This window comes from Leptonychotes weddellii, chromosome 6 (assembly GCF_054177405.1).
Source record: "Leptonychotes weddellii isolate Sample4059 chromosome 6, ASM5417740v2, whole genome shotgun sequence".
NCBI classification, from domain to species: Eukaryota; Metazoa; Chordata; class Mammalia; order Carnivora; family Phocidae; genus Leptonychotes; species Leptonychotes weddellii.
Genome location: NC_138374.1, coordinates 35,596,799 through 35,608,266, shown reverse-complemented (window position 1 = coordinate 35,608,266; position 11,468 = coordinate 35,596,799). Strand labels below are relative to the sequence as shown.

General features: G+C 39.2%; 2 protein-coding genes across 2 annotated transcripts in view; both read left to right on the top strand.

The window, feature by feature from the left end:
* MARCHF8 (membrane associated ring-CH-type finger 8) overlaps window positions 1–11,468 on the top strand; it is a 159,382-nt gene that overhangs the window by 21,877 nt on the left and 126,037 nt on the right. The gene's annotated exons all lie outside the window — the stretch shown is intronic.
* ZFAND4 (zinc finger AN1-type containing 4) overlaps window positions 4,192–11,468 on the top strand; it is a 15,154-nt gene continuing 7,877 nt past the window's right edge. Inside the window, exons 1-2 of the mRNA XM_081823900.1 lie at window positions 4,192–8,131; window positions 9,059–9,113. Of these exons, the coding sequence (XP_081680026.1) occupies window positions 7,268–8,131; window positions 9,059–9,113 (919 nt within the window). The 5' untranslated portion in view covers window positions 4,192–7,267. The remainder of the gene's footprint in view (window positions 8,132–9,058; window positions 9,114–11,468) is intronic.

Here is an 11,468-nt window from a genome sequence, read left to right as displayed (position 1 = left end):
TCCACTCTCTCCGGGATTCCAATAATTCTGACATTGGAACGTTTCATAGTGTCACTTATTTCTGTGATTCTATTTTCATGGATTCTGTATTGTTTTTCCCTGGCCTCCTCTTTTCCCTTTTTTCTATTAATTGGTCTTCCAGGTCACTAATTTGTTCTTCTGCCTTGCTTATCCTAGCTGTTAGATTATCTAGATTAGATTGGATCTCATTGATAGCATTTTTAAGTTCTGCCAATTCAGCTTTCATTTCTGCCCTTAGAGATTCTATGTTGCCATTAATTGATTTCTCCATTCTAGCTATTGTCTTCACAATTGCTAGCCTGAATTCCATCTCTGACATCTTGGTTATATCTGAATCCATTTGTAAATCTGGGGCATAAGTTATAGTCTCTGAGTCTTTCCTATTTTGGGGGTTCCTCCTCCTAGTCATTCTGTTGAGGAGTAGTTGAGGGAATGTATAGAATCCAAATTATTGACCACAACCCAAGCAAGATGCACCTATTTTATAAGGACCTTAGGGTTGCTGGCCTCTTCTTGTCCCAGCCTGTCTTCTTGGGGAGGGGCCTGCCACGCTGTCAGTCAGGCAACCCTGTTTGGGCAGAGTTGCCCTGCCCCCTGTGGCAGGGATGGGCTCAGTGAAAACCAGTTTTTTGGGGCTTTTCTTCTGGTGGCTTTCCCTGTCTTTTCTGAGAGTCAGAGCAGAACAGACCATTTCCAACCCTCTGCCTCAGAGCAGAGAGATCGCAGTCTGTTCTTCAGTGAGCTCTCCAGGCCACACTCTCCGTTTCTGTCTGTGCTGCTATAAACTGCAGTGTCCTGGGTTGTGCGCCCCTCCGCAGCGCTCCTAGGCCTTGCCTCCAGGTTGGGGCACATCTCTGCCCTTTGTGCTTCTAAAACCGCCAGCTGCCCCCAGTTTGCATGTGCTGCCCACTGCTCGGGTTTCAGTCTGGGGGGCTGCCCTAATGTCCTTTCCCCGCCACCACTGGTCTGTGAGTCTGTGCCCCGTCCCCATCACTGGAGGCTATCGCTCACATGCGGTGTAGGATCCCCACGGCCATGTTCCCTCCCCCTTCTGTTTATCCTCCGATATCTGCCTGCGGAATCACGGCTCCCCGCTTTGGACCTCGAAACCAACTGCCTGCAATATTCTGTTTGTAGAGATCTAGATCTATCATCTTACATCTCAGGCTGATTTCATGGGTGTTCAGAGTGGTCTGGTAGATATACAGCTCAATTCTGGGGACCAGTTGGAATAGGGTCCCTTACTCCTCATCTTTTCAAAATCCCCCCTTATATATATATTTTTTTTTAAAGATTTTATTTATTTATTTGAGAGAGAGAGAATGAGAGAACACATGAGAGAGGATAGGGTCAGAGGGCAAAGCAGACTCCCTGCCGAGCAGGGAGCCCGATGCGGGACTCGATCCCGGGACCCCAGGATCATGACCTGAGCCGAAGGCAGTTGCTTAACCAACTGAGCCACCCAGGCACCCCAAAATCCCCCCTTGTATTACTTTTGACTCATGTCTTATTTAGAAGTGGCCTCCTTAGTTTCCAAACATGTGGAATATTTATACCTTTTTGTTATTGATTTGTAGTTTAATTTCACTGTGGTCAGAGAACATACTTTTAATGATTTCAAGCCTTTGGAATTAATTAAGGTTTGATTTGTGACAAAGCATATTGGTAAATGCTACTTGTGCACTTGAAAAGGCTGTGTAATGAATCACTATATGTAATATTCTGTATGTATTAGTTAGATCAAGTTTATTGTGTTGTTCAGATCTTTTGTATCCTTTCTGATTTTTTTTGTAGGGGGTCTGTTTTCTGTCCATTTTTGAGAGAGTGTTTATTTAAAAAGTCTCCCTATTTTGTTACAGATTTGTGTTTCTCCTTTTAGAAGTTTATTTTTATTTTACATTTTTAAAAAAGATATTATTTATTTATTTGACAGAGAGACACAGTGAGAGAGGGAACACAAGTTGGGGAGAGGGAGAAGCAGACTTCCCACTGAGCAGGGAGCCTGATGTGGGGCTGATCCCAGGAACCCAGGATCATGACCTGAGCTGAAGGCAGACGCTTAACGACTGAGCCACCCAGGCACCCCTATTTTATATATTTTGAAATTGTCATTTGATCTAATACAGATTTGTGTGATATCTAAGGAATTGTAGTATCTGTCTTGTAGTTTAACATTTGTGTTATTATAAAATGTTTTTCTTTATCTCTAGTAATGCACTTGTCCTAAAATCTACTTTGTCTACTATTAACATAGCTATGCTAGCTTTCTTTTGCTTTGTGTTTCTATTGTATATTCTTTCTATCCTTTTACTTTCAATCTCTTTATGTCCCTATATTTAGGATTTGTCTCTTCTAACTGGAATATTGTTGGCTTTATTATTTTATTTTATTTTTTAATTGAAATATAATTGACACACAATGTGTTTATCTTTTAAATCTAAACTGACAAACTTAAGTCTTTTATTTTACTTAAATTTAGTGTAATTACTGATATATTTGGATTTTTATCATCTTTGTTTTCTGTTTAACCAGCTGTTTTATGTTGCTTTTTCTCTCCTTCTTGCCCTTTTTTGGATTAGTCTATTTTTCCCTTATTTGGTTTTTGTTCTGCATTACTTTGTTGGTTATGCATCCTTACGCTGGTTTTTCAGGCGATTACCCTGGAGATTATAATGTGCATCCTTAACTACTAAAGTCCAATAAAAATGATGTTTACCACTTTCCTGTTAATGAAAGAATTCTAGAACTCTAACCCCACTTATATATCCAAACATCTTTTGTGTCATTGTTGTCATACATTTTAATTTTATGAAATTTTTGAACCTCTCTAATTGTTTTATATTGCCAATATTTTTATTTATATTTACCCACATATTAACCTTTTCTGTTCCTCTTTATTCTTTTCTGCAATTATGTGCTTTCCTTCAGGGATTATTTTCCTTCTATCTGAATAATTTCTTTTAGTATTTCTTTTCATTTAGGGTTTCTAACAATGGATTCTTTCAGCATTCGTCAGAAAACCTATTTATTTTACCTTTTGTATTTTGAAAAATGTTCAGTCTTTCAGAAATGTTATAGGACTAGTACAGTGGACACCCATGTACACTGTACCTTGACTCACCAATTAACATTTTTACATGTTTGCTTTCTCTCCTTGTTTTTTCACCTGATCCATTTGGGAGTTAGTTGCAGATATCATTTACCTCTAAATACTTCATTTTGCATTTATCTCTTAAGAACAAGGGTCTTCTCCTGCATAACCACAATTCAGTTATCATACACATGATTTATCACTGATACACATTCTGTCAGCTATATTCATATTTCTCTATGTCCCAGTAATGTACTTGATTTTATTTTGTTTTGATTTTTGCTGTTTTCAGTCTGGGATCCAATCAAGAATCATGCATTGCATCTAGTTGTAATGTTTTCTTGGTCTCCTTTTATACAGAACTGTTTCTAGCTATGAAAGTCCTAGATGGCATCTTCTTCCATTATGAGGCTATTTCATCTACATTGAAAATCTGTTGTTTGGTGTAGCCACCTTCATTAAGTATTCTAGTTAGATCTTCTGGAGAACTGGCTGCAGCTTTTACATCACCACTGTGGCTTCACCTTGCACTTTTATGTTATGGAGACAGCTTCTTCTTTAAACCTCTGCTAATTTCAGACTTTTCTTCTGCAGCTTCCTTACCTCTCAACCATCATAGAATTGAAGAGAGTTAGGGCCTTGCTCTGGATTAGGCTTTGGCTTAAGGGAATGTTGTGGCTGGTTTGATCTTCCATCCAGACTACTAAAACTTTCTCCCGTTTCTACAATAAGGCTGTTTCACTTTTCTTATCATTTGTGAGTTCACTGGAATAGCACTTTTCATTTCCTTTAAGAACTTTTTCTTTACATTTACAACCTGGCTATTTGGTGCAAGAGGTCTAGCTTTCAGCCCGTTTCAGCTTTTTTTTTTTTTTTTTAAAGATTTTATTTATTTATTTGACAGAGAAAGACACAGCGAGAGAGGGGACACAAACGGGGAGTGGGAGAGGGAGAAGCAGACTCCCTGCCGAGCAGGGAGCCCGATGCGGGACTCGATCCTGGGACTCCAGGATCATGACCTGAGCCAAAGGCAGTCGCTTAACCAACTGAGCCACCCAGGCGCCCCCGTTTCAGCTTTTGACATACCTTCCTCCTTAAGCTTAATCATTTCTAGCTTTTGATTCAAAGTGAGAGATGCACGACTATTTCTTTCACTTGAACACTTAAAGGCTATTGTAGGTCCAATTTCAGTATTGTTGTTTCTCAGGGAATAGGGAGGCCCAAGGAGAGGAAGAGAGTCGGGGGGATGGTCTGTTGGTGGAGCAGTCAGAACACATACAACATTTATCAATAAAGTTTGCCATCTTATATGGGTGGGGTTCATGACACCCTAAAACAATTACAGTAACATCCAAGATCACTGATCACATATCACCATAGTAAATATAATAACGAAAAAGTTTGAAATATCGTGAGAATCCTCAAAATGTGATGCAGAGACATAAAGTGAGCAAATGCTGTTGGAAAAATGGCTTTGATAGACTTCCTTGATGCAGGGTTGCCACAAACCTTCAATTTGTAAAGAATACAGTATCTGTGAAGTTCATTAAAGCCAGGTATAATAAAATGAGGTATGCCTATAATTTTTATTTAACCAAAGGAATATTAACAGTTGTGTGTAGACAAAAGTGAGGATTTTGTATGGCAAAGTAAGTTTCTTATTTCAAGAGCACCTTCTTTTCTTGGTATAGTGAAATGCAGTTTTTTTAATCAATAATACTCTTTCATTGGAAGGTTGGGTTGTTGTGTTTTCTGATTTGGTGACTCCCTTTTGTGTCAGTGGATCCTTACTTTTATTTTCTTGCTGCCTTCTTTACCTTCACTATCAAGTCTCAATGGAGAACTTTCAGTTCACCCCTTCTTCCCCCAGAAGTCGTGTCTTCTTGAAGCTATCTCCTTAGGTCCTGAACAGTTTCAAGTCACTTGCTTTTGGTTTCCTAGTAGCTTGTGTTTTAATATCCTAGATCTTGGGATGCCTGGGTGGCTCAGTTGGTTAAGCATCTGCCTTTGGCTCAGGTCATGATCCCAGGGTCCTGGGATCGAGTCCCATGTTGGGCTCCTTGCTCAACAGGGAGCCTGCTTTCCCTCTGCCTGCTGCTCCCCCTGTTTGTGCTCTCTCTGTCTCTCTGACAAATAAATAAATCTTAATATCCTAGATCTTAAACCTCTTTTCAGTATTTTCATAATCAAGTGGGATTTTCTCCTTTAAGGGTTTATCTTTGTTCCATCAGCCCTTGATTATCCACACCTTTCTTTTTCTTCCTTTCTTCTTTTCCTTCCTCTTGCCCTCTCTTTCCCTCCCTCTTTTCTCCCTTCCTCCCTCCCTTCTGTCTTACTCCCTTCCTTCCTTCCTCTCTGGCTCAACACTTTTTCTTGTCTCTCACCACAGGCATAAGCTTTGCAGATGAGTCTCCTAGATTTGGGTATTTTTCTCCTTGTAGGTAACTTGAAGTTAATTTTATCTGTCCCCTGGTTTTGATGAAGGCATGAGTTATGGGTCATTTTATTTGCTTATTTGCTTGTTGATTTGTATGGTTTTTTGGAGGATGCATGGAGAAATTCAGATTTAGGCAACCACTGTTAAGCTCTACAGCCCAGAAGTCATCACCTCCATTTTTGAAGAATACTTTTGTTGAGTAGAGAATTGCAGTTTGACATGACAGTGGCCCTAGGATAAAAGCAGCTACAGGAGCCAGCATATCTTTCCAAGGTTCTTTCTTTGCAGTTTTAGCTCCTCTACTTCTTGCCTCAACTGGTGTCCACTAAATTATCTGGCTTTTCTTATATTTCTAGGTTGGGAGTGTTGTTTAGGTCATCAGGTGTTCCATCCCATCCTGATGCACATTTCAGCCAATATCTTGAGGCTTCATATCCTTAATTTTTAAATTTATCATGACATCATGAATTGTCATAATACTTTTATTAAAACTTTGTGTATTAAGGACCCCTAGACCACTCCCCAATTTGATGATTTGCTAGGAAGACTCACAGTACCAGCATATAGTTGCATTCATGGCTAAGATTTATTGCAGCAAAAATGGTATGAAGTAAAATCATCAAAGGGAAAAGGCTCATGGCTCAAGTCCAGAGGAAACCAAGCACAAGCTTCCCAGAATCCTTTCCCAGAAGAGTCTCATGGACATGCTTTATTCCTCTATCAATGAGTTGTGTCAGCACAACTATGGAATATTGTCTACCAGGGAAGTGTTTTAGAGACTCTGTGCCGAGGTTTTATCAGGGGCTGTTGATGTAGACACCCTCTGCCTAGCATGTACCAAAATTCCGGACTCCCAGAAGGAAAGCTGGTATTTAGCATAAACCATATTGCTTATACAAACAGATTAGGCACTTTTCAGTTAGGGTGGTTGGAACCCTCTTGAAATACAAGTTCCCAGAAGCTAGCCAGGGGCCAACCTTGCAAGCAGGCCTTTGCAAGGATAGCAGTTTAGGCCTGTTAACTCTTTTCTGTAGTACCTACGTAGTCAACATTTACTCATCTTACTAGGAAAAATTGCTGGCGATCTAAAATAGGTCGGCAATATCATATATCCTATAATCAGTGAGTTTTCTTCTCAGCAAAACTCTGACAAATAATCAGTAGTGAGGAAGATAAATAAAACAAAATTTATCTTCTTTAACATTCTCAGGAAATCATCCTCAATGGAGAAAGAGAGCAAAATTCTTCTCAGTCATAAGCTTAAGATTTTAATCTTTTAAGATATTTTTAATTGAGGTTATCAAAATGCCAATGTTGCAGTAAATAACATTTTCTTCCTTCATTAATTTTTGTTAATAGGTAGACAAAATGACTGTGAGAAATTATGTATTCACTCTTTTTTTTAGCCTAAGAAAGCTGTCAAGGTAAAACCTCGTCCACCTATAGCTCCTCGACCTTCTAGTAGTTCTACGGCAGCTGCTCGCCACAGATTGTTAAGGGTTCTCCCCCACATTGGGCAGTCATGTTTACCTTCTCCTGATAATGCATATCTACCTGAAACTTCCAGCAATGCAGTTTCAAGTTTGGCAACTCTGCCCCCTGCTGATAGACCCGTGTCATCTATCGCTAGCGATTTTCTTAAGGAAGATTATAACTGGGAGAGTAACACACTGTCTCATTCCAATAGTAGCATCAAACTACCACCTCAGATACCCCATATGGAGTTGGAAAATGACAAAGAGCTTGCTGATTCTGTTCTCCATCTTGGATCATCCCTGCCTAGGCGGACAAAACACTTTTCAGGAAATTTGTCATCTAATAATGAAGATGACACTGTTTTATTTTCAACTTCGGAAGAATGTGTAACTGAAGAGTCACTTCTACCTGAAGTGGGTTCATTTGCTACATTTACAGAAGGAAACACTGATGAACAGAGCAGTGGCTTAGAAGTCACACCGAAGGTAAATTCAGAGTTCTTACTCACTAATGATGACAAAGGATTGAAAGCTGCAGAGCAGCATTTTAAACATGTTGCAAGAATGTTGAATGGTGAATCGGTAGAAACTACAGTTCTCAACCACCGTGAATTAAGTCCTCACAAGAATAGACTCTTGTCACCTCTTCGCTGTTCTACACCAGTGTCGCTCCATAATTCTCTGGTGAAATCACAGAGGCAGTCCAAATGTTTTGAGTCTGGGAATCTCCAGTCTCCTGCATCACAAAATGTGCTTCGGTCATTGGATGTTCGAAATATAACTGATTCTTCTTTCTCTAGGACTACTCACTTTCGAGCTGTTAAAGTTGATTCACCCGGGAAAAGATCTGATATTATTTCTAAAGTTGAGGCTCGGGATATTACAGAAATGGCTAACAAGGCTTCCAAAGAGCCTGTTGGTTGTGTAAATAATATAGGTTTTCTTGCTTCGCTGGCCCGGAGTGCAAGCAGAGATAGCTTACAGAGCACACATGGAGCAGGCAGGCTTCGGACCTCTGGAATCGGGCTGTCTACAAGCCTCCAGCATTTTCAGGAGGAAAATCTTAGGAAAAATTCTCCCCAGTTAGAACCTACAGATTTTTTTCTAGTAAGTATTTGCCTTTCAGTATGCTCTACTAGTTATCCTTAGAGTCATTCAACATATTTAAAATTTGTTTTTTTGTTTACATAAGGAGGCCTAAGGTTGAATTCTTTTCATAAGTTTCTCATAAAATGTTTATCCAGTTTGTAGAAAATATTTTTGACAGTTGAATTTTAAATAATGTTTTAGTCCTAAATTGAGAACTGTAATTTGAAAATAATTTTGTGCAAACAATTTATGACATATTTTTAATGCTGAATATATTTTTTTAAAGATTTTATTTATTTGACAGAGAGACACAGCCAGAGAGGGAACACAAGCAGGGGGAGTGGGAGAGGGAGAAGCAGGCCTCCCGCGGAGCAGGGAGCCTGATGCGGGGCTCGATCCCAGGACCCTGGGATCATGACCTGAGCCAAAGGCAGACGCTTAACGACTGAGCCACCCAGGCACTCCTAATGCTGAATATTTTTATTAATTTTTCTCAAATAAGAACTTTTATTTATGCCATAAAATTTCATTCTCTTAAGGAAAAATAATAAGTAAAATATTGCTGGATGTGAGAAACAGATTCCAAGTTAATTTAATTAAAAATTTAATTAAATGAAAGCCCAACAGCATTTCCATAATAAAATACAACCATAATAGTTTCTTAACTATAGGGAACAAACTGAGGGTTGCTGGAGGGGGAGATGGGTTGGGGGATGGGGTAATTGAGTGATGGGCATTAAGAAGGGCACTTGATGTAATGAGCACTGGGTGTTATATGTAACTGATGAATCACTAAATTCTACCCCTGAAACTAATAATACACTATATGTTAACTAACTTGAATTTAAATAAAATATTAAAAAATACAAGTATTTCATGTTTAGTGATCTTTTCTTCTGTTCTTCATTAACTTACCTCTGTAGATGTTTTGTGTTTTAATTATAGTCTGCCCGTGGTATTGGAATGATTGGAAATAACACAGCAGCAGGGAGAAGAGTAGGTAAGCTGCCAATAATTTTGAAAATATAAGCCTAACAATCATTTCGTTATGCATACTGTATTTTCAGAGAGAAAAGAAGAACATTCTTTGTGGTATGTATGGAGTAAATTCTCCCTAAACTTTGTTCCACTTAGAAAATGATTATGAGAACTGACTGTAGGACATATTTGAAGAATAAAACTAAAATTGAAATTGAGGTCTCTGTTGCCTTGGGAAAAGATATGGTCTATGTAAAAAGACAAGAAGAATGAAGAATTAACATGTAATTCCCAATCCTCTCAGTCACTGGCCACTCTACAGCCAAGCTGGGCTGCTGGGTGGGTTTTGTGAAAGTATCCTAGAGAGGTGTTTCTTAATATCATGATCCAGTATCAAGGATGGTAGTATGAGCTCCTTTTGATGAACCAATTATTTCTGGATAAAAGGAAAGGACTGTCCTTGAACCAGCCCTTTCCAAAGCTCAGTAGCAGAAGTGGCTATAACATTAGCACTCCCTTCTTCCAGGAACACCTTAAAAGTGCACTGGCCAGTCCTTATTTCCAGGGCAGCCGTTATTATCTCTTCTTTTGTGGTTTAATACCCAGACTAGGGATGGGAACTCATTACCAAAGATGTACCACCTTTGTAGCCCCGGAGTTCTCAAGGATACTTTATGAAAGTATATAAAACGGATGTGACAACCAACATAATGTATATTATGGTTATCACATGAGTTTTATGCCTTTAAAGAGATACTTAGGGTTTATTTTTCACTGCTATGTAAGGCCCAAAGTTTTAAAGTCTTAATATATCTACTTTTTTTCAGTTTTGAATTGTGGTAAAATATACATAACATAAAATTTACTGTCTTAACCATTTTTTTTTTAAAGATTTTATTTATTTATTCATGAGAGATAGAGAGAGAGAGAGGCAGAGGGAGAAGCAGGCTTCCCACGGAGCAGGGAGCCCGATGCGGGACTCGATCCCAGGACCCTGGAATCATGACCTGAGCCGAAGGCAGACGCCCAACCATCTGAGCCACCCAAGCGCCCCTGTCTTAACCATTTTTAAGCATATAACTCAGTGGCATTAAGTACATTCACATTGTTGGACGGTCCATCTCCAGAACTCTTTTTATCTTGAAAAACTTGAAACTCTGTATCCATTAAACCCTAACTCCTCATTCACCTGCCTCACCCCAGCCTCTAGTAGCCACCATTCTACTTTCTGTCTCAGTAATTTTAAATACTCTAAGTATCTCATATAAGTGGAATCATACAGCATTTGTCTTTTTCTGTCTGGCTTAATTCATTTAGCAAGGTTCATCTATGTTGTAGCGTATGTTAGAATTTCCATACATTTTAAGGCCGAATAATATTCCATTGTGTGTATATACAGCATCTTGCTTATCCATGTATCCCTGGATGGAGACCTGTGCTGTTTCCACATTTTAGCTCTTATGAATAAGGCTGTTAGGAACATGGATGTCCAAATATGTCCTTTTAATTCTTTTGAGTATGTACTCAAAAGTGGAATTGTTGGCTCATATGGTAATTCTATTTTTAAATTTTTAGGAACTGCCATACAATTTTCCATAGTGGCTGCACTATTTTACGTTACCGCCAACAGTGTGCAAAATTTCCAGTTTCTCCACGTTCTTACCAACACTTGTTATCTTCTGGGTTTTTGTTTATTTGTTTGTGTGTTTTTTTGATAATGGACATTCTAACAGGTATGAGGTAGTATCTCCTTGTGGTTTTGGTTTTCATTTCCCTGATGATTAGTGATGTTGGGTATATTTTTATGCACTTAGCTATTTGTCCGTCTTTGGAGGAATGTCTGTTCAAATATTTTGCCCATTTTTAAATTGGGTTGTTTTGGGGTTTTTTGTTGTTGTTGAGTTTCAGATATTCTCCATATATTCTGGATACCGATCCCTTATCAGGTATATGATTGGCAAATATTTTCTTCCATTCTATAGGTTGCCATTTTACTTTATTGACAGTGTCTTTTTTTTTTTTTTAAGATTTTATTTATTTATTTGAGAGAAAGAGCATGAGCAGGGTGAGGGGCAGAGGGAGAAGGAGAAGCAGACTCCCTACTGAGCAGGGAGCCCGACGTGGGGCTTGATCCTGGGATCCAGGGATCATGACCTGAGCCGAAGGCAGACGCTCAACCGACTGAGCCACCCAGGCACCCCTGACAGTGTCTTTGATGGACAATAGTTTTTAATTTTCATGACGTCCACTTTGTCTGCTTTTTTCCTTTGGTGCCTGTGACTTTGGTGTTGTGTCCAATAACTCATTGACAAATTAGGGGTGCCTGGGTGGCTCAGTCAGTTAAACATCTGCCTTTGGCTCAGGTCATGATCCCAGG